This window comes from Drosophila busckii, chromosome X (assembly GCF_011750605.1).
Source record: "Drosophila busckii strain San Diego stock center, stock number 13000-0081.31 chromosome X, ASM1175060v1, whole genome shotgun sequence".
Classification (NCBI taxonomy): domain Eukaryota; kingdom Metazoa; phylum Arthropoda; class Insecta; order Diptera; family Drosophilidae; genus Drosophila; species Drosophila busckii.
In genome coordinates this window covers 12,078,603-12,099,025 of record NC_046608.1, presented here as the reverse complement: position 1 = coordinate 12,099,025, position 20,423 = coordinate 12,078,603, and the positions used below count along the sequence as shown (strand labels likewise).

The 20,423-nt window shown below is 46.1% G+C and overlaps 7 protein-coding genes across 8 annotated transcripts; 3 read left to right on the top strand and 4 right to left on the bottom strand.

The window, feature by feature from the left end:
* Positions 1-50: 50 nt before the first annotated feature.
* LOC108605247 lies at positions 51-4,831 on the bottom strand. Its single transcript, XM_017994857.2, has 5 exons — positions 4,659-4,831; positions 2,195-4,606; positions 1,309-1,967; positions 892-1,245; positions 51-811 (listed from the first exon to the last, which is right to left on the bottom strand). Exons 1-5 carry the CDS (start codon positions 4,672-4,674, stop codon positions 86-88), a joined length of 4,167 nt encoding a protein of 1,388 aa, XP_017850346.1. The 5' UTR covers positions 4,675-4,831; the 3' UTR covers positions 51-85.
* A 418-nt stretch (positions 4,832-5,249) lies between these two features.
* On the top strand, positions 5,250-7,286 carry LOC108605268 (cyclin-L1). Its single transcript, XM_017994895.1, has 3 exons — positions 5,250-5,935; positions 5,995-6,852; positions 6,911-7,286. Exons 1-3 carry the CDS (start codon positions 5,328-5,330, stop codon positions 7,185-7,187), a joined length of 1,743 nt encoding a protein of 580 aa, XP_017850384.1. The 5' UTR covers positions 5,250-5,327; the 3' UTR covers positions 7,188-7,286.
* A 70-nt stretch (positions 7,287-7,356) lies between these two features.
* Positions 7,357-9,163, bottom strand: LOC108605287 (DNA damage-regulated autophagy modulator protein 1). The gene is made up of 4 exons (XM_017994934.1): positions 8,984-9,163; positions 8,795-8,916; positions 8,266-8,653; positions 7,357-8,209 (listed from the first exon to the last, which is right to left on the bottom strand). Exons 1-4 carry the CDS (start codon positions 9,046-9,048, stop codon positions 8,044-8,046), a joined length of 741 nt encoding a protein of 246 aa, XP_017850423.1. The 5' UTR covers positions 9,049-9,163; the 3' UTR covers positions 7,357-8,043.
* Positions 9,164-9,228: 65 nt separating this feature from the next.
* Positions 9,229-10,593, top strand: LOC108605279 (RNA 3'-terminal phosphate cyclase). Of its 2 annotated transcripts, none has more exons than XM_017994925.1 (2): positions 9,229-9,356; positions 9,425-10,593. In XM_017994925.1, exons 1-2 carry the CDS (start codon positions 9,324-9,326, stop codon positions 10,508-10,510), a joined length of 1,119 nt encoding a protein of 372 aa, XP_017850414.1. In that variant the 5' UTR covers positions 9,229-9,323; the 3' UTR covers positions 10,511-10,593. The 2 variants fall into 2 exon arrangements, with proteins under 2 accessions (XP_017850414.1, XP_017850416.1); XM_017994927.2 differs by having other exon boundaries at positions 9,249-9,356; positions 9,409-10,593.
* LOC108605285 (tRNA (guanine-N(7)-)-methyltransferase) lies at positions 10,507-11,584 on the bottom strand. The gene is made up of 4 exons (XM_017994933.1): positions 11,391-11,584; positions 10,921-11,332; positions 10,753-10,854; positions 10,507-10,695 (listed from the first exon to the last, which is right to left on the bottom strand). The coding sequence occupies exons 1-4, from the start codon at positions 11,513-11,515 to the stop codon at positions 10,591-10,593; spliced, it is 744 nt and encodes a 247-aa protein (XP_017850422.1). The 5' UTR covers positions 11,516-11,584; the 3' UTR covers positions 10,507-10,590.
* Positions 11,585-11,838: 254 nt separating this feature from the next.
* LOC108605293 (nuclear transcription factor Y subunit beta) lies at positions 11,839-14,004 on the top strand. Its single transcript, XM_033294264.1, has 3 exons — positions 11,839-12,054; positions 12,148-13,453; positions 13,509-14,004. Exons 1-3 carry the CDS (start codon positions 11,876-11,878, stop codon positions 13,989-13,991), a joined length of 1,968 nt encoding a protein of 655 aa, XP_033150155.1. The 5' UTR covers positions 11,839-11,875; the 3' UTR covers positions 13,992-14,004.
* A 974-nt stretch (positions 14,005-14,978) lies between these two features.
* Positions 14,979-18,721, bottom strand: LOC108605249. The gene is given in 6 exon segments (XM_033294263.1): positions 14,979-15,151; positions 15,214-16,574; positions 16,633-16,849; positions 16,917-17,068; positions 17,123-18,510; positions 18,583-18,721. Coding segments are annotated over 6 exon segments (3,423 nt in total). The 3' UTR covers positions 14,979-14,985.
* Between the last annotated feature and the right edge of the window lie 1,702 nt (positions 18,722-20,423).

Here is a 20,423-nt window from a genome sequence, read left to right as displayed (position 1 = left end):
CACAACAAAATTATATGTAAATTAAAATATATATTTAATCGTTAAAACTAAATGCCAACAATAATGCCTAAACGATAATTGTTGTTTACACTTTGCCTTTGAACTTGTGATATTTGTCGTGCTCCTTGACCAAACTCTGATAGAGACGTGCGCCGGCTTCGCTGCTGGCGCGTAGAATGAAATGACCAGAGCGATGATCACAGATGCCAATCAGCTCATGGCAAATGCGATCCATGTGCAGCTTGATCTTTTCGTAGAGCGTTGTGGGTCGCTCGCTGGCTACCATTTGCTTAATAGTGAACACCAGCAAGAATGGCGCCACACGCTTCAAGGCCAGCGCCTGTGGACCCGCAGCAATGCCAGCCATTAAGCTGGCCAGCTTAAGCGCCAGCTCGGCCAAGCCATCGACCTCGGTTTCATTTAAAGACTGCGCCTGATTGCGTTCGCTGCGATAACAGACAATGCCCTGCACCAGATCCTGTATGAGCGCTGACAGCTGCGCTGCGCGATCTAACATTAGCGAGCTCTGCTGACGCAACAGCACTAAACAATTCTCCGAGAGCATGCCATGCAGCTCGACAAAGTCCGTCCAAGTGCTGCCGGCGAGTATGAAACGCTTGATGTTCAGCTGCAGCATGCTGGCCAGCAGCGAGTCCAAGGTTTCGCCAGTCAAAGGCACAGTGCGATTGCTGGCGAGCGCACGTTGTGCCTCGAGCAGGCGCAGCACATGACTGCGATAGTTGACATCACGCACGGGCGGCAGGCGCAGACCAACGTTGCCGCTTATAAGCTCAAACTGCTCATTGAGCATCTGCCAAAGAGAGAGAGAGAGAGAGAGAGAACAAACGATTAGAAGCTTGCGCGCTCGCTCGTAGCACAAGGTAAACTTACAGCGCCTTTAATGCTGCTCAGCGAGCATTTAGCAAAGAGCGTCAGCAGCGTTATAACATTTTGTAAGCTTGTATGCTGTGCCGGCGTCTCAGGACGCGCCATCTCAGCCAGCTGCGTGGACAGACGTCGCAGCAGCAGCAAGAAATCCTCATTAGTTTTATAGCCTATAATCAGTTTAATGGCCGGCTCAATGCTTTGTATATCCAGCGCTGTATCGGAGGCAATGTCTGCATTTAGTTGCTGCCAATAGCTGCTCAGCACAAACTCGATTTCATCCTGATCCAGATGCAGCAGCTGCCGATATGTAAGCGCCACATTCAACAGGCGTATGGCATGTGGGTTGCGATAATTTAACTGCAATTGTTGTCAAATTAATTAGTTTTATTGGATGTGCAGCTAAATCTTAGTGCTACTCACCGAGTGTCCTATGTAGATCTTGCAAATGCGTCTACAATTTTCATCTATAGGCTGCACTGGCTCCGGCTTCAGCTCGTGCTCCTTTTTCTTTTCCTTTTTCTTAAGCTGCTGCTCCGTGTTCTTCTCCTGCTCTTGCTGCTTAACATTCTCCTTTTCCTTTTCCTGCTGCTGCTTGTTCCAGCGATTGATGCAGTTGCTCAGATACACCGTATAGCCGCTAAGCGTGCGCTGCACAAACTCCTTGTACACCTCGGGCGCCTTCTTCTGCGAGCGAAACTTGTGCAGCACCAGCTGCCCGAAGAGCTCCAGAAACGGTTGCAATTGCCGCTGATTACGTCTGGCCTGCACGCCTGTCGCCGCTGCCAGCGTCTCTACTACCAGCAGCAGCAGACGACAGTGCTCCAAGCTCAGGCTGCGCGACTCTTGTATCTCGGCACGCATAAAGTTTACACAGCTGGTGAGAAAGTTTTCACTATTCGCGCCCAGGCGACGTATGCAGCGCGTAAAGAAGGTTTCATAGAAGCGCCAGGTGGTGTTGGTCTCCGTCTCATTCTCATCCTCTTTCTCACTGCTGATCTCAAGGGGCAGAAGCTGCAGCAGTTGGTCCAGCTGTGGCAAGTAGCTGCAAAGCGGCAGCGCTTGTCCAAAGTGTAGCATGTCTAGAGGGAGAGGGAAAAAGAGAGACAGAGAGAGTTAGATTGCTATAGAATTATTTGGTAATAACTAAAAAGTAATGAAATTAAATTGGAATAAATTGTAAAAATGTACTGTAAATTAAAATTAAGTATTATTTAAAATAAATTATAAAATGATTAACAATCAAATAAATAAAGCTTTTTTCAATCAAATGAATTAAATAACTTTTAATAAATAGACCTAGACTCACCTATGAGCAACTCCAGCAGCTGTTGTGCCTGCGGCTTCAGCTGCGCGCGCTGCAGATCCACTTGAAGGGCAAGCAGGAGCAGCCAGAGTCGCGCCTTGAGCGCATTGACCAACTGCAGCAATGGCAGCTGTTGCAGCGCTGCCAGCAGCTCATCGGTGGCTGCCGTGGTGAGCTGCGGAGATTTTTTGTCGCTGCTCGCCAACAATAACTTGGCCAAGTCCAGCGGTGGCAGCTGCGTCGATTGCTTCAGCAGCTTGGCCAGCAACATGTGCTTGGAGCCGGCAGCAGCTACAAATTCTTGCAGTAGCTCCAAAGTAAGCAGCTCAACGCTCTCGCCATCGAGGCCGGCTTGCAACACTTGCGGCAAGCCACGCTGTTGCAGACGCTGCAGTCGCAACTGCTTCTCCTCGCGCGTCAGACGACCAAGCTGCGGCCCGGGCAGCAGTTCCAGCAGCGCTTCAGTGCAGCTGGACTGAGCTTCTGTCTGAGTTGGTTGCAGCAACCAGCCCGCTTGCAACAGCTGCAACTCGAGGCGCTGCAATCGCAGACGACAAGCGTTTTTGCCAAAATTATGCACACGTTGTTGTATCAAATCCCACTCGGCATGCGGCAGAAAGCGATGCTGCTGCTGCTCCGTCGGCGGCGCCAAGCCCGCTGGCCAATAATAGTTCAACATCAACTCAAAGCCGCTGGCACGTTCCACACACTCGAGCAGCGCTGTTATGGTGCGTCGATTATGCTCGCGCGCCAGCAAATGTTGCGCAAATTGTTGCAACACCTGCGCCGTATGTCCAAGCTGCTGTTGCAGCTGCTCGCCATGCTGTGCCACCTGCTCCGCCAGACGCGTGCCCTGCAAGTATTGACAGAGCAGCGCTGCCTGAAATTCCAGCGCAAAGTCCAGATTCTCGGGCAGCACGCGCGGCGTAGCGTCGTCTGTTGCCGCCGGTTGCAGCAGATCCGCTAAATTGTGAAGCAACATTTTCCAAATAACAAGCGAAGGTTTCGACATTAGTTGACTTATCAGACGCGTAAAGGCAGCGCCTGCGCTGCTACTGGGCCACTGCTGCGCCAAGCGTTCGCTGCTCGAGTCCAATAGATTAACCGTTGTCGTTGTTGCCGTCACATGCGCCTGATACATTAGTTGCACATACATAAAGTTCTCGTCCAGCTCTTGCTCCGGCTCTGTCTCCAATTTGCTCCGCTTGCTGCTGCTTTCATTGAGCGCATATTTGCTTAGCCACTCCTTCAGCCACTTGAGCAGCTGCATTACAAAACGCTCGGCACGACTTAGACGTCGAAACATGTCGAGCAGCAGCACCAAATACTCGGCATACAGCTGCAGCTCCTCGGGCGTGCGCTTATGCGCTGTCAGCAGCCAAACAGTCAACTGATATACATGCGCTTCGAGCAGCAGCGGATTCAAACGCAGCGCTGTGCATAGCAGCAGCAGCACTTCACGCAAATGCTGCTCGCGCTGCTCACGCGCCAAACGCAGCAGCTGCGCCGAGAGCAGCTCCAGCATGCTGGCTTCGCCTTTGCGCGTTTCCAGCGCTATATTATGCAGTCGCAGCGATGCCAGCGCATGCGTTAGCAACGCTAGCGACTCTGGGGCGCTTGAGCTTAAATCATTATCCAGTTCGGGCTGGCAGACTTGTGTGAGCAGCTCATGCAGCGCTAGCGCATCGTAGCGACGATTCAATAGCGCGCATTCCAGCAGCAGCAGGCGCACATGTAACGGTTGTTTGGCCAGTCGCTGCAGCTGTGCTTCGAATGGCATTTGTTCCACCAGCTGCTGCTCCAATGCTGCCAGCTGCTCCACGCAGTCAAAGCCTTGACGCTCACGCAGCACTATAACCAACTCACAAAGCGGCTGCACTGCCTCCGCGGCATAGGCTTTGTTCAGCGCATTGATACGCTGCGCGCGTTGAGCGCACTCGCGCAGTTGCTGCAGCAGCGGCAGCATTATTTCCGCATGTCTTAGTGTTGTCTCCTTGCCATTTAGCAACTGATATTCGTAGCTTTCGAAGAGTTGGCCGTAGCAGCTCATTAGCAGCATGTAATTGGCACGCAGCACATCCTGCATCAGCTCAAAGTTTAACAGCGACTGTAGCAACTGTGGATGCTCTTCCGCATCGTCGGTGCTCTTGCTTATGCGTTTCAGTAGCGCTTCGATAAACGCCGTTTTAGCACTGACGTTCACTAATCCTGGCTGTGCGCGTAGCTTAAATAGCTGTTGTAGTTGTTGCACTGGCAATACATATTGCTTACGCTTTGCTATTGTCGCTGCTAGCCATTGGCATACGATTTCATATTTGTTCATGTAAACAAAATCCATGGATTGCCAGATTTTGAGCGCAAATTCCACGCGCGCTGTGTACTCCTTGCTGTCATCCTGCAGCCATGTTTTTAACTCTGCGTATAAACAATATTTAATTGTTTGTCATGCTTATATTTAGCTACTTACCTTCGCCCACCTCCATGCTTTTAACAATTAAATTTAAAACCAAGAAAACAAATTTCGATCAACAGTTGTATAGCGCACGTGTTGTGCGGCTGTTATCGATAGCATGCCAACAACAACTACTTAATAGCAGTGCATACATCTTAGCCTTATTTTGGCTATAAAAAAGCTGCAAGTATATTTGGCATTTTTAGTTAACAGAGTATTCAATTGGCCTGCTTTACTAAATAAAGGGATATATCTTTTCATTTAAGCACAAGGTGTGAGACTATGACCAAAAGATCGTTGCAGAGTAACTTACCTACAAGATATTTGTTCATAATAACTTCATTCACTTTCGCCTTTCACACCACCACAATATTAAATCACGCTCCTTCCTGTATACAATAAATGTATAACCAAACTTAAGTTATAACAAAAAAAATTAAATTAATTTTGAAATTGCGTACTACACGATATTGATAGTTTTTAAAGAAGGAGTAAGGAAGTTTCAAATCAAACATCGATGACATCGGAGTCAACATCGATGATTGAAAATTCTCTGATACATCGATATATCGTCGATGCATCGATGTATTGTCCAGGCTCTAGTAGGCATACACTTGGTAATTGTGATAAAAATTTCTAAATTATATTTATTCTCAAGTCGAAACATAGACGAATTACACGGCAATGGTCAGTCGTGATGTTGCAACTGTTATCACCGCCACGACTGGCGTCGTGCAGACAACAACAATAACGCCATCTGCAGCAACAACATTGCAGACAATAACAAATGTGTTGACAGTAAGCTCTGTGCATTCAAACAACGTGAATATTTCAAACAATATAAATAGTGGAAACGCTTCGACTGCTACTCCAACTGTTGCTAGCGATGGACCCACAGCCGATGCTGATGCTCCGGCTGCAAAGCCAATGTATCCACGGCTGTTCAATAAAATTGTGTTGACTTTGGAGAACAGTCTCATACCGGAGGGAAAAATTGATGTCACACCATCTAGCCAGGATGGACTTGATTACGAAACCGAAAAGGATTTGCGTATTCTTGGCTGTGAGCTTATACAAACGGCGGGTATATTGCTGCGTCTGCCCCAAGTGGCGATGGCTACTGGCCAGGTGCTCTTTCAGCGATTTTTCTACTCCAAGAGCTTTGTGCGTCACAATATGGAGACTGTGGCCATGAGTTGTATCTGCCTGGCCTCCAAAATAGAGGAAGCGCCGCGTCGTATACGGGATGTGATAAATGTTTTCCATCATATCAAGCAAGTTCGCGCTCAAAAGTAAGTGTAAATAAATATTTGGCTTTACAATAATACAACATTTAATGCTCTACTTACAGAGAAATAACGCCCATGGTGCTGGACCAATACTATACTAATCTTAAGACGCAAGTCATCAAGGCCGAGCGACGCGTGCTTAAGGAGCTTGGCTTTTGTGTGCATGTGAAGCATCCACATAAGCTGATTGTCATGTACCTTCAAGTGCTGCAGTACGAGAAGCACGAACAGCTAATGCAAATGTCCTGGAACTTTATGAATGACTCGCTGCGTACGGATGTCTTTATGCGCTACACACCTGAGGCCATAGCCTGTGCCTGCATTTATCTAAGCGCACGAAAGCTGAATATACCGCTGCCGCATAGTCCGCCATGGTTTGGCGTATTCCTTGTCCCTATGGCGGACATAACTGACATTTGTTATCGCGTAATGGAGCTGTATACACGTGCCAAGCCAGTTGTCGAGAAGCTGGAGGCAGCTGTAGAGGAGCTTAAGAAACGCTACATCGAAGCACGCAATCAAACTAAGGAGGCAAATACGCCGCCCGCGCCTATAACCGTAGCGCGAAACAATGGTTCACACAATGCCTGGGGTGGCTTCATACAACGAGCCGTGCCACTGCCAACGGAAAAGTCTCCCAAAAAGGATTCACATTCGCGCTCACGCTCTCGTACACGCACCCAATCGCGAACCCCACGTTCACGGTCACGTTCTCGCAGCCGCAGCCCAAGTCGCGAGCGCTCCAAAAAATCGCATCGCGATCGTGATAGAGAACGCGATAGGGAACGTGATCGCGAGCGCGACAGAAGTCGCTCATCCAGATCACGTTCACGCTCAGTGCCTAAACATAAGAAGAAATCACGACACTATTCGCGCTCCCCCTCACAATCTAGCTCGCCACACAGCAAGCATCGCAAAAGGTAAATAGTAATTGCAAATTGATATTGAAAAGTTATTAATTTATATCTTATATGGCAGGAAATCCTCGCGAGAGCGCACTGATTACTATGTGAAGAAGGAGAGATCGAGTAACACGGGGAACAACAATATTAATGATAGTGACAAATATCGAAACTCAGGAAATAACTCTGGAAAATCCCATAATCGCTATTCATCGCATCGCAGCAGTGGTGGAGGAGGAGGAGCTGCAGGAAGTGGTAGTAACGGTGGCGGTGGTGGTGTTGGTGGTGGCCATATCAGCCGTGGCGGTCACAAGCATCGCGATAGCGATCGTTCCAGAGATCGGAAGCGTTAGCTTCAATTTTTGAAATTTTTACAATTGTCATTTAGTTGATTGTTAACTCATTTCGCTTGATACTTGCAAATTATAAATTAAACTGTCTTTTGTAAAGTAAGGTCATTAAATAAATAATAGATGTAAAAATGTATATACAATTTGTGATAATTTTTTATTTATAGCACAAAAACCAATGGTTGCATTTTGTGGGATTGAGATGTTTTGTACCATTTTATGTGGGCGTGGCATTCACAAATGAAATTAGTGTGAATTGGTTCAATTTAAAAAAAAAAAAACAAAAGAATAAAGAAACAAGACGACTTTCTATGAAACATCAATCTTTTATAAGCTCTAACTTAGTGAAATAGAGTCCGATTTCACAGTTTCATGTTTTGTTATACTCGTGAGAAGCATCTTAATAAACTGCATTCAAATTTGGAAAACCTAAGGCTTGCAATTTTGATTATTGCATCAATACGAGCATAACAAAGGAAACAATTAAACAATCTGATAGTAATTGACCAAGTTATAACTAAAAAAGAATAACGCTGCTGACTTATTTTGCATTTGGTATATATTGTGCTTCTGTATTTGGTATATACTTCCTGCTTGACATGACACTAGCTATAATGTCATGAACTTATGAAGCATATATAAACAAACGCTATTAAGGGCTGCCAGGAACGGCACTTATATACATTAGGATTAAGCTTGACTATATATATATGCCTATGTGTAGGTTTCTACTTGATAATAAGTTCAGGAAATTCATGGAACCAGAGCGTGTCATAGGTAAGACCTCTAGCTCTGCGACTCCGCATTGGATTATCATTTTACAATTATATATGTACATTTTGTAAAATAGTCAGTTTTTTTATACCATCAAGGCATATGAGAGCAATGAGATCTGCGGATGATCCAGCGATATATCACGGAACTCTGGCGTAAAGCTTAAAATGTAGAAGCTAAAAACTGTGGCCATGATCCACTCCGAAATTGAGCTAACAACATGATAATACCAACCGCCATCCGAGGGGTACCTGCATAAGTAAAATGTTGAATTACATTTGTAAACTTTTAATTAAATTCTATTTACCATTTACGTGGATTCTGTCCATTGAAGAGTATATGCGACATGATGCCCGTGACCGCTAGCATTATGAATAATATTGTGCAGGCGACTGACATTCCAAGGCGTATGTGTGCAAAGATACGTGTGCCGGCCATTGGGTATAGAATGTATGTGATGAGGGCCTGCATCCAAAAGTAGAGCGTACCACAGCCAAAGCAACAGAATGCGCCTATGAAATGCACAATTCGCACATTTGTCTCCTGAAAATTGCCGACAATGCTTATTCCCAAGCAGGAGATCAAGCCAAACCATAAGGCTACGCGATTATGGCGCAATACTGTGCTGTCCAAATCCGGATGGTGCTCAAATAATTGCAGTACATGACGATAGCGCACATAAATTGTGATTCCCACTGTAAACAAAAGGCAATACAATTACAATATAGTAAGTACGGTATACTACAGATACTATTTTCACAATAAATAATCTGTTCATGACTCACGCGCCACTCGAGATTCAAGTTTTTTGTTGGGAATGCAGACAGCCTACTTACACAGAACACTGCCAATGTTTATGAGTTGCGCAAAAATACAGCTTTCCGGCGAATATGTAGCTGCATCACTTATATATGGGATAGTGGGCACAACATGACCCTCCAGCACTGCCACAATATATCTGAGAAATAAGCAACAAAATAATGAAAATAACGGCGAATAATATTTAAGACGAAGTAAACACTTACGTGCCGAGAAACGTCACCTGGAAGATGAGAAAGGTAGCCACAGGTAGTAAATATACCTTTGACATGGTGGCAAGGCTTTCACGGCTATTGAATGCTTAAACTGCAAACAAAAATATGTCTCAATTAAATTAAAACGCAATGTTTGGATCAGTTCTTTTCTATTTTGCTCAGAGTAGGCGGTGCAGAGCTGCCAACCTGTGCTAAGCCTTGAAAACCGTGACGATAGTCACTAGTTACATATTTGAATTCTAAGGCTGTGGGCTGCCAACCTATTTCAAATAGTAGTTCTGTCAACAATTTCAACACAAAATTAAATCGAATTTATGTGTGCATAGGGCTTATGTTTAAATCATTTAAGGACTTGCTCAAACCTGTATGCAATTTTCAAAGTTGATATACCAGTAATTTATCTCTTTAGTCAACAGGCAACTCGACAAGAAGAGCATGACTGCTTTCGTAGAAATAGACGGCTCTTATCTAGAGGGTGGCGGACAGGCCCTACGAAATGCTTTGAGCCTAAGCGTATTACTCAAACGTCCTGTGCGTGTGGTTAAGATACGGGCAAATCGGCCCAAGCCGGGACTATCCCATCAACATTTGCACGGCGTCAATCTGTTGCGTGACATTGCCAAAGCGGATGTCACTGGAAACAAGCTGCTGTCCACAGAGCTGGAGTTCACCCCACATAAAATTACTAGTGCCATGTATAAGATGGACACACGCACCGCAGCTAGCATAACGCTCATATATCAGATGATTATGCCGGTGCTGCTCTTTGGTGGCAGCCCATCCCGCGTAGATGTGATTGGCGGCACAAATGTGTCCTTTTCTCCGCAAGTGGAATACATGCAGCAGGTGCTGCAGCCTACATTAAAACGCTTAGGCGTCAATTTTGATCTCAAGGTACTGCACTATGGATTCTATCCGCGTGGCAGTGGACGCTGTCTACTCGACATTGAGCCGTTAAGGATGCTGAAAGCAGTAGAACTTACAGACTTTGGCAAGTTTAAAACTGTGCAGGGACTCACCTACTATGCCGGTCGACTGCCCAAGTGCATTGCCTTTGACATACAACACTCAGCGGAGCGTGAGATGCATCGCCTCTGGCCGGGACATGAGTGCAATATACAAGTGCATAAGCATATGCCGGATAAGGCGCGCGATAATGGCGCTGGACTTATATTAGTAGCAGAAACAAGCACGGGCATTACTTTAGGCGCTGCTGGCCTCGGTGAGAAAAACATTGATGGTCACTTCATTGGCTCCAATGTCTCTTGCGAGCTGGCCGGCTACATTAAACATGAGATCTGTGTGGATGCCCATATGCAGGATCAATTAATTATTTATATGGCGCTGGCGCAAGGCTGCTCACGTATATTAACTGGTCCGCTTACTAAGCACACACGAACCGCAATTTACGTGGCCGAGCAGATGGCTGATGTGAAGTTTAACATTGAGTACGACGATAGTGGGCACACTCTAATTAGCTGCGAGGGCATTGGGTATTGCAATGAATACCTGGCTTAAATTATTTATGTTTAACAATATATGTATATTTTTGAACATGTACACATGTTTGTAAATATATGATTGCATGTTCGCGTGCCCTAAAGGCGGCGGAATATGGCTAAGAAATGATCGCCTTTGTTGCGCACCACCTTGGCGCCCTCTTCACTGCTTTGATAGAGCTTTGGTGTTATAGGATCGGCATCCTTAAAAAGAAGTTTGTTTAATAAATTATTAATGCCAAGTTAGGCTGATTTGCTTACAGCTTCCTCTTCGCTAAGGCGTTCATATAATGGATGTTGATTCATATGGGAGACTATCCATTTGTGCAAATCCTCCACATCAGTCATTGTGTAGACTAAGCCCTGGAACAGACAATCAATTATAAATGAAAACACGAAACGCTATTTTAGTATCCGGGTACTACTTACTCCACTACGCAGCACATATGCATATTCAGATAAGAGTGCCTGATTAATAATGCGCCACTTGTGCTTCGCGCGCTTAAAGTGTGGATCCGGATAGAGAAAGAACATCTTTTCGAGCTGACCCTTTATGAAATAATTTGGCAAATATTTCATTGCGTTGGTGCGTAAACATGCAATATTCTGATATGCCCCATCGTCCTTGTGACGGTGTCTTAATGCCGTTATGCGATCGATCACATAGTCGGACACTTTGACGCGTATCTCCATACCAATAGCCAGCTTATTGGGAAACATCTCGCCCAGTGTAACTAGAAAGCCACCATAGCCGCATCCAATATCCGCAAATTCCACTTGCTGCCCTGCGCTTATGCTGGGATATAATGAACGCCAATCTACATCTTCAGGTCGGGCAGGACTGTAGAAAGAGCATTTAGATTAGGTTCACTTTAAACTAAAAACGTGCACTGGCTTACTAGTCAAAACTGTGATCTGCTATGGGGTTGGAGTGTGCTCGTTGGCGGTAAAAACGCTTTTGCGGCATACCTGTTACCGCTGACGTTGATGTCAGCGCATCCGCCGGCTCCTTGTTGGTAACCATTTGAGTTAGAAATAAAACAAAAAATCAACAAATGGTTTGCCGCATACACAAATGTGATCCGCGCTAGCGCTGGAACGAAATCAGTATGAGCGTTTAATCGATTTGTGTTTTGTTATCGGTTTTAAAAAATTGCCTTAAATAAAAGTATATACAAATGTATTTTCAGATACTTATTTGTAATATCTAAATTTATTTATATAGTACAAATTGGCGTTTTATGAATAGGTATAGTACATCGATGGCAGACATAGCTGTTTCGGCATAGCTGTTACTTGTCACAAGTATCCTAAAAGTAACGAGTCACTACAAGCGTACGTCGATACTTTTGCAGCTTTATTTGTCATCCCTAACGCATTGTGTATGCATTACGCATTTGCGAAATTTACCAGCAATACAATATTAAGTCAATTTAATACGTTAATTGCCGCTGTGCCGGTTTCAAAAACCCTCACAAAACGCCCGCAGTATACGCGCCTAGCCAAAGATACTGTGGCCATGTACGCCACCAACAATGGCACCACGAATAAGGCGCCAAATAAGTGAGTGTTTCCACCCAATGCTGCAGCACGGTACAGTGCGTGCATGTTTTGTAAATTTGATTGTGCACTAATTAACGTGTGTATGTGTTTCAGCAATTCCACAACGATGTTTGATAATACCATTACCGTTACGCCAATCAAAATGGAGCTAACTGACACCTCAGTAAAGGGCAATGTCGGTGGCGCGGCGGGTCAACGTCGACCAAACGCTGTTATTGTTTCCTCACAACAGCTGGCCATGCCCATGCAAACGGGAATTCAGGTAAGCAATAGCGTCAGCGGCAACAACTACACAGGCATAACAGTGACCTCCATGACGACGACGGGACCGACGCCCAAGGAAAAGCCCAGCAAGGCGGCACGTGTGCAAGTGACGCGCAAGCCGCCGCCAACCATTGAAAACTTCTGGCCCACTATAATAAGCGAAGTGAACAACATCGGACAGGTCGATGCCAAGCACCAGGTGCTGCCATTGGCGCGCATTAAGAAGATTATGAAGCTGGACGAGAATGCAAAAATGATTGCTGGCGAGGCGCCGTTGCTGTTTGCGAAAGCCTGCGAGTATTTCATACAAGAACTCACCATGCGCGCCTGGGTGCACACCGAGGAAAGCCGTCGCCGCACATTGCAGCGCTCGGATATAGCGCAAGCCATTGCCAACTATGATCAGTTTGATTTTCTCATTGATATAGTGCCGCGCGAGGAAATCAAACCCTCAACCACACAGAAATCCAAAGAGCCCAACAGCTCTAACTGCATAGGCACCACTACCGCTTCGGTTGTCACTGCCGTTACAACTGTGCCCCACTGCAACAATGTGAGCGGCAACTTTGTCACCGGCAATGTGATCAGCACCGGCAGCCTACCCGCTCAAGCAACAACTAGTCTCAAATTGGACGCCAGTGCAGCTGAAGTGCTTGGCTTTAGCGCCGTCAATCCGGAACTGTTTGCAGCGGCAGCCGTCAACAGCAGTCAGCAGCTGCAGCAGCTTACTACGCATCAACAACATCAGCCACAGCAGGTACAAATTATACAGCCCGGCGCGGGACCACAGCAGCTGCAGTACTTCATAGCGCTTCCAGGTCAGCAGCCTACTCAGCTGGTGCAGCAGCTGCAGCATCATCAACAGCAACAACAGCAGCAGCAACAAAACAGTCTGGGCCTCAACATTGTGACGCAGCAGCCAACGCAGCAGCTGATTCTCACTGCTGGTCCCAATGGTCAGCTAACAGCCACGCCAGCGCCAACAACAGCGGCGCAGCAGCAGCAACAGCAGACGCAGGTGCTGCTGCAGAACCTGGCACAGCAGCAACAACACCAGCAGCAGCAGCAACAGCAGCAGCAAATACAGTTGCTTCAGCAGGTGGTGACGCCAACAGGTGAACTGACCAATGTGCCGGTAAGTTAATTAACTACAAGCTTCAACGAAGTAAAGCTAATGCTTACTCCTATAGATTGCCATTAATGCGAATCAGTTGCATTTACTGCGTCTGCAGATGCAGCAGCAGCAACAGCAGCAGCAGTTGCAGGCAGCGGCGGCAGCGCAGCACAATCAGCAGCAGCAGGTGATTATACCGACGCAACTGTTGACAGCGCAGCAGATTCTGCAGCTGGGCGGCACAACTGCACATCAGCAACTTCAGCAGCAGCAACAGCAGCATCACCATCAACAGCAGCAGCAAGTTCAGGTGCAGGTGCAGCAGGTACAGCAAGTTCAGCAGCATCAGCAGCAGCAACAGCAGCAGCAGCAGCATATGCAAATAACTGCCAGCAATGTGAACAGTGTCAATAGTAACAATAGCAATAGCAACAATAACTCAGCGTCAATATTTATAAATGCAACCGCGTCCAATGCGCAAACGGCGACGCAACAAGCGCAGCCCCAAACACTGCAAACAATATCCACCGATCGTACGCTAAGCGGCGGCTTTCGGTAAAACGCACAGATACGCGTATATATGCGTATATACATATAGTTATAGATATATAGCTTAGTATAAGTTCAAAGTTTTGGCCGTTAGCGCAATCGTACGTTAAATTGAGAAGCATAGGGAGGCAATTTGGGGAGGCGAATTGGCATTGATTGCGTACATACAAATAGACAGACAGACGGACAGACAGACGAAGAGTGACAGAGATAAACAAACAATCAGAAACACACACATATGTATATTATATGTGTGTGCGTGTAAATTCAATTAGTGCAGAGATTATTTAGTTAGCTAACTAAGTCCATTAATTTTAGAAATTTAAGCTCACTTTGTAAAGTAAACAAAACCCACATAACATTTTTCTCCACCTTTTGTATATGTAGTAGTATGTAGCATCAAGCTGTTCACCACACACACACACACATGCACACACAAACAAATACAGTGAGAGGATGCAGCGCTTGGTCTGCTGCTGTCTATTGTACATATCATAAAAACAAACTGGGAAACAAGTGCACGCGGCAGAGTAGAGTCTATACTATATATACCTATATCCAACTACATCGTCGTAGTTCCATGTTGCCAATGTACAGTGATAAATATATGAACTAATGTAATTTATAACTGTAAGTCGAAGCTACTGTGTCCACTCTGCAGCTGCGCAAACAAATCCCTTGGGAGCATCTGTATGCTGGCCAAGCGCTGTGCTCCTCCTCTCATACAATCTGCAGGTTTCAAGAGCAAAAGTATTTTTTATAAACAACACACAAAACAGTAACAAAAAGCAGTTCAAGCATTAAGCTTGAACTGGACACAGGACTCTGTGCGTGGCAGCTTTGGTGCAACATGCCAAAGATAACATTTATTTAAATATTTTAAATTTAGTTTGTGCATTAGTAAGTTAATTCTAAGCTAATCCCAACAACAACACCAACAACAACAACAACAACAACAAATGAAAACAAATATAAGCAAATTTAAAAACCATTCGAATGTCTGCTCATTTCCTTGCTAGTATTTTGTTAATATCCTGCAGCTCACGGGTGCTCCAAGGCTCCAGCGGATCGGGCGGTGATGTCTGCTGATTTTTGCGCGCATGTGCCGAGCGGCCACGTGTCGTCGTTGCCGTTGTCGTTGCCTCTGCTTCGCTTTGCTCCGGTGACACTCTGCAAATTTAAACATAGATTAATTGCGGATGCACTGCATCTCTCTCTCTCTCCACACTCACTTATTTCTGCGTCTTATGCGCGCGCTTTTGGCACGACGCGCTGCCTCGTCCTGCTTGGGCTGGCATTTGCGCAAATGGAACTGCTTCATGGTGGCATGCACCTCGTCCGCTGTGGGCAAGTCCTCGCTCTCCTCTTGCCCGCCATTGCCGTCTTCGGTCTCCACCTCGGCCTCCTGCTCAATGGTAAGCACTTCTTCCGCTACAGTTTCATCAAAATTCAAGCCAACGTCTATGTCCAGCTGTGGCAGCTGCTGCTCCCACACCGAGCACATGGCTTTGCCTTCGCCATGGGCAGCTCGCTGTATATCCGCCTTGGAGAGCGCATTGTGCGTGCGCTTGGCCAGCGATAGTTTGCCTAAGATCGGACCACCACTGTCGCTCTCCTCGGTCTCCACCTCGGCGAGCATGTTCATGAACTCCTCCAGCTTTTTGGGATCCACAATCTCTTTGGGATCCTGAAACAAGTTGCTTAGATTGCCGGGCATGGGCAAAGCCAGAGCTGGCGTGGCCGCTGTGTCAGGCACTGGAGCTGCTGCTGCTGCTGCTGTCGTTGCTGCTACTGGAGCTGCTGCTGCTGCTGCAGGCGCCACTGGCTTCTTGGCCAGCTGTGGCTGCGCCTTGAGTGTCTGCTCGACCAGCTCAAGCGCCTTATTGGCCAGCTGCTGTAGACCGGCAAAGTATTGCGGATCATGCGTCTCCGGCCGCTTATCCGACATGAGTATAAGCTCACGAAATGGATCCGGGGTCGCCACAGCTGCGGCAGTCACCGTGCTGGCGGTGGCAGAGCGCAGTAGGACGCCATTGCTGGAGGCTGGATTGTTGGCAAAGGTGAGCATGTCCATGGCATTGGTGAAGTCCGATTCCGTGTGCAGATTATAGGGATCCTTGAGCTTTTGCTTGGTCACCTTCACTGGACTGGAGATGGAGGCGCGTCCCCACATAAGGCGACGCATCTCCTCGCCCGTCATACCGCGTTTCTTCAGCGCCGTCAACGTGACACGTCCCACACGCTTCCAGTTGGATACGGCGCCCTTGCGCTGCTTGGCGCGCGTCTTGCTCTTGCTCTTGATCACCATGACGCCGCGCACCTCAAAGCCCGTATCGTCCGCCGGACCGAGTGGTATAGAGTAGGCCTCCAGATAGCCCTTGGCATCCGATTGCGGCACCGCGCGCTCCAGCGTGACCACAATCTTGGCCCATTGCTTCATCCACTCCTTCTCCGATTGCTCAATGACGGTCACATAGGTGTTGCCCATCATGGCAATCAACATGTTCAGCAGCAGAATGGGCACGAATATCATGAATATGACAAAGACCGTTTTCGATAAATTTGGATACGTGGTTTGGTTCAGATCCGGATACTGCCAAGCGAATAATTAAATATCAAATTGAATTAATTTAGTTTGAAGATTCACTTACATTGTAGTCACCCAGCGTGGTCTGGAAGAGCGCCATCCAGGTGCTGGTGTACGTATTGAACATGGTGGACTGCACCTGGGGATGTCCCTTGTAGAGAAAGTAAAATGCCTGCGAGAAGCCGCAGAGCACTATGGAGTAGATGATGCCAAAGGTGAACATGTCGCCCGTGATCATGCTGTAGATCATGGTAACAAAGGGTCCAGTTAGCCGTATAGCGCTGCAAGAAGGAGACAGAGAGCGATAGAGTGAGATAGAGATAGTCGAAAAGCTTGTCATTGACTTACCCGGCAAAGAACATGAGCAGGAACCAGCTGCCAGGCACAGCAAAAATCAGTATGGCCTCCTCGGTGTCCGTGTCGCCAATTAAACGAAACGGTATGCAGGCGAGGATCAGCAGATTGGAGAACAGAAATATTGCCTTGGCGGGCGCATGCGACTGGATTGGATAAATAATAAAATAAATAAATAAATGAATAAATTGTTTGCTTACCAGCTGCTTGAGAAAAGCAGAGAGTCCTTGATTCTTGATCTCATCGCCCTGCTGGAAGATTACATAGCTTAGGACGCCCGCTATGGTCGCCAGCTCGGCACAATAGCGAGCCACAGTCTGAGCATTATAGTCATCCCCATCCGCATCCGCATTGTCGCCATTCTCGATTTCCAGCTTGAGCGCAGCCGTGGCGGGTGCATCGGCTGCTTCGTCTTCGCCATCGTGAGCTGGACGCAGATAGACGGAGACGGAAAGGCAGAGCAGATGTGTGGAGAGAATGAGCAGGCGCTTGAGAAACTGATTTTGGGCAAAGGTCTTCCACTTCTCCTCGAGCAGACGCTGAATAATGCCACCGTCCAACATATCCAGATGCTCGGGCTTGGTGCCGTTCAGGATAATGAAAAGCGCCGAGTTCCAGTCTGTCAAACAAATTTAATTACATTGGAATTGATGGGGGGGGGGGACAATCTGTTTGCGGCCATCGGGCAGCAGCGTGTCCAGCGCATTCAGCGGATAGCCGGAGCAGGTGATGTTGCTGTAGCGCCAGAACTCACGCGCCGACAGCTCCAACATCTCGCGAAAGACCTCGGCACGGCCCAGCTTGCAGGCAAGGGTGAGCGGCGTGAGTCCCGTTTGGTTCACTATGCCATTCTTGGCGGGCGTCTTGGGATGCCGCAGCGCATAGCCGAACATGTCCAGCTTGTCGCAGACGACCACCATGTGGAGTATCATGTTGCCAAAGGAGTCCTGCGCATCCGGATCGGCGCCGCAGTCGACCAGCAGATTGTAGACACTTTCGTTGGCGCAGCAGGCGGCCCAGGCCAATGGATACTCGCCCATGTAGGCCAAGCCCTCGTAGTCGGTGCTCTTGGCCGGATTGGTGCGCTGCTGATCGCGCGGCAGAAAGAAGCTGCCGATGGCGCGCTGATTGATGTCCGCACCCGCCTCGATGAGATCGGCCACAAGCTCATTGTTGCTATACGCAATTGAAAGATGCAGCGCACTGGCGCCCAAGTACTCCTCGCCCTCCATAACATCCAGCGCCAGATTGGGAAAGACGCGCAGCAGCACGCGCGCCAGCTTCGTATGAATCTTGGAGTCGCAAATGATGAGCACGTGCAGCAAACTCTCGCCCAGCGCGCCACGATACTGCATTTGCCAGCAGGCCTTGTGGTCCTCCCACTTGCCCAGCGGATCGTGTATGGAGAGCGATGCCTCAATGGGTATGGTGACCTCCGTATGATCGCGATACTTCCAGCGCAAGAACTCGGCGCGATTAATCACCTGGCCCTTGCCATCGTTATACATAAAGACGCCAAACTGCTCGCGTATCAGCTGCTCCACGGCAATCAGTCCGCCCGTATTGATGGCATCGATTAGATCACCACCTGCAATGCAACATTAGAGCAAGCACAACACACCACAGCCACCCACCCACCCACACAGTATAGAGTGCTTACCTCGCTTATAGTCGGCCAGCTTATAGAGCAAACACTTGCAGGCTGTGGCATTGGATTGGGAGATGACTGCGTCCAGTATGGCGCCTGGTTTCATCTCGGGCGTCTTCTTGCGCAGACATTTCTTAAGCAGAAACTTCATGGCGCACGCTCCGCTCCAGTGCCAAGCACTGAGTGTAAATATTTTGGCCAAGCCTTGCGCCAATTTCCAATTGCGATTTGTTTGTTCGATGCCACACCGCAGTCGCTTTCACTTCAAAACTGTGCTACGTTGCCAAGGACGACGCGATAATTCAATAAAAGGCCAACTGCTGCATATATATCTTATATATAGCATATGTAGCCAATTCATAAACAAACGCTCAAACTATTGCAAGCAAAATTAAAACAAATTAATGTAAGAAAATTAAATTATGCTCGCAATTAAAATCATTAAGTATACATTTGAACATTTGGGTTATTTTCGCATTTTCATTTTATTTTATTATGTATATAAATATATTTTGCTTTTGTTTTTTTATTTTTATTTCTTAGCGCTAGAGTATCGATATCGAATATACTGTAAAATAAATTGTATATAATAATAATGTATATGCCATTTTTTTTTTCTTTTGTCGTTTATAAATTATTATAATAATTGTTGTCTTGCTTTCAGTTTTGTTTTTGCTGCTTTGCCATTGCTAATTATATAGAAATCAATATCAATGTCAATTATCAATTGCATACATATCAAATATGCTACATATGTATATATATGTGTGTGTGTGTGTGTGTGTGTGTGTGTGTGTGTGTGTGTGTGTAAATAGCGAGACATTCAAAAAGAATTACATATATGTATGTTATATGTTCTATATATTTGTAAATATTTTATATATACTATATGCATGTATGGCTAATAAATACAGTACTCAATAGCAGTATGCGCACACACACAGTGCAGTGTAGCATGCGTATTGAAATTGAAATACAAAAAATATATAAAACGCTGCAATTATTATTATTATTAATAATTGCTTGCTAAACAGGAATGAGAAATACATCGAAATGTTAATCAAGCGCGCTGTTATAATCGAAAAAAAAAAAAAAACGTTTGTTTACATACTAGTACAATAAACTAAGCTATATATGCATGATCGAGCGCATATATATGATACATATATGCTAGCAAGTCGACAGCTTGGTTTAGTGGTATAAGTACTGGGGATGAATGCTTTGAGAATGTCTATATAGAACCAAAAAATACACAAATCTTGAGTTGAATACTGTAATTACTATATAGTTATGTATATGGTTATATATCAAGAGAGTCTGTTTCGTTTTGAGTATATAAATGCAGCGTTATCGGACATTAATTGCCTCTTAATCGTCTTGTGACTTATGCATACATATCAAGTAATATCAAAAAAATTGGCTCTAGGCTCTAGCTATGGCTATGGCCAAAACACCCGAGAAGTTTTTTCTTGGTCGAAACATTGTTTGTTGTCAATCAGTCGCAAAATTTGTTCTTTACTGTTTACTATTGTATACAAAATATATATATTTATATATATAATATATATGTTGGTATGGTATTTATGTAACTATTGCAGTTGGCCTTTTGCTTCAAGTTTTAGTCTCTTTGGAGTGCTTAGTTTTTAATTAATTAGCTCACTGTGTATTTTTAATGGCAACGCTGCGTTTACGCAAGTCTTTTCGTTATACATTTTGGAATTATATAAAATTGTTTTGTCTTTTTGATTCTGTTGTTACATTTTGTTTGATTAGTTTGAATATTAGTTGTATAAATTTACTCGTATGCATGTGTAAGTGTCTGTCTGTGTGTGTGTGTGTGTCTGTTGATTGTT

Coding starts and splice junctions, on each gene's coding strand:
- LOC108605293 (XM_033294264.1), top strand. CDS start 11,876: ATGCATTACGCATTTGCGAAATTTACCAGCAATACAATATTAAGTCAA. Junction 12,055..12,147: donor ACGAATAAGGCGCCAAATAA/GTGAGTGTTTCC, acceptor TATGTGTTTCAG/CAATTCCACAACGATGTTTG. Junction 13,454..13,508: donor GTGAACTGACCAATGTGCCG/GTAAGTTAATTA, acceptor TTACTCCTATAG/ATTGCCATTAATGCGAATCA.
- LOC108605247 (XM_017994857.2), bottom strand. Junction 1,968..2,194: donor GCTGCTGGAGTTGCTCATAG/GTGAGTCTAGGT, acceptor CTCTCCCTCTAG/ACATGCTACACTTTGGACAA. Junction 1,246..1,308: donor AGATCTACATAGGACACTCG/GTGAGTAGCACT, acceptor CAACAATTGCAG/TTAAATTATCGCAACCCACA.
- LOC108605279 (XM_017994925.1), top strand. CDS start 9,324: ATGTTTAAATCATTTAAGGACTTGCTCAAACCT. Junction 9,357..9,424: donor TTAAGGACTTGCTCAAACCT/GTATGCAATTTT, acceptor CTCGACAAGAAG/AGCATGACTGCTTTCGTAGA.
- LOC108605268 (XM_017994895.1), top strand. CDS start 5,328: ATGGTCAGTCGTGATGTTGCAACTGTTATCACCGCCACGACTGGCGTC. Junction 5,936..5,994: donor AAGCAAGTTCGCGCTCAAAA/GTAAGTGTAAAT, acceptor CTCTACTTACAG/AGAAATAACGCCCATGGTGC. Junction 6,853..6,910: donor CACAGCAAGCATCGCAAAAG/GTAAATAGTAAT, acceptor CTTATATGGCAG/GAAATCCTCGCGAGAGCGCA.
- LOC108605287 (XM_017994934.1), bottom strand. CDS start 9,048: ATGTCAAAGGTATATTTACTACCTGTGGCTACCTTTCTCATCTTCCAG. Junction 8,654..8,794: donor AAACATTGGCAGTGTTCTGT/GTAAGTAGGCTG, acceptor TTTTGTTTACAG/TGGGAATCACAATTTATGTG. Junction 8,210..8,265: donor GGACAGAATCCACGTAAATG/GTAAATAGAATT, acceptor TTACTTATGCAG/GTACCCCTCGGATGGCGGTT.
- LOC108605285 (XM_017994933.1), bottom strand. CDS start 11,515: ATGGTTACCAACAAGGAGCCGGCGGATGCGCTGACATCAACGTCAGCG. Junction 10,855..10,920: donor CATATGTGCTGCGTAGTGGA/GTAAGTAGTACC, acceptor TGTCTGTTCCAG/GGCTTAGTCTACACAATGAC. Junction 10,696..10,752: donor GCCTTAGCGAAGAGGAAGCT/GTAAGCAAATCA, acceptor CTTCTTTTTAAG/GATGCCGATCCTATAACACC.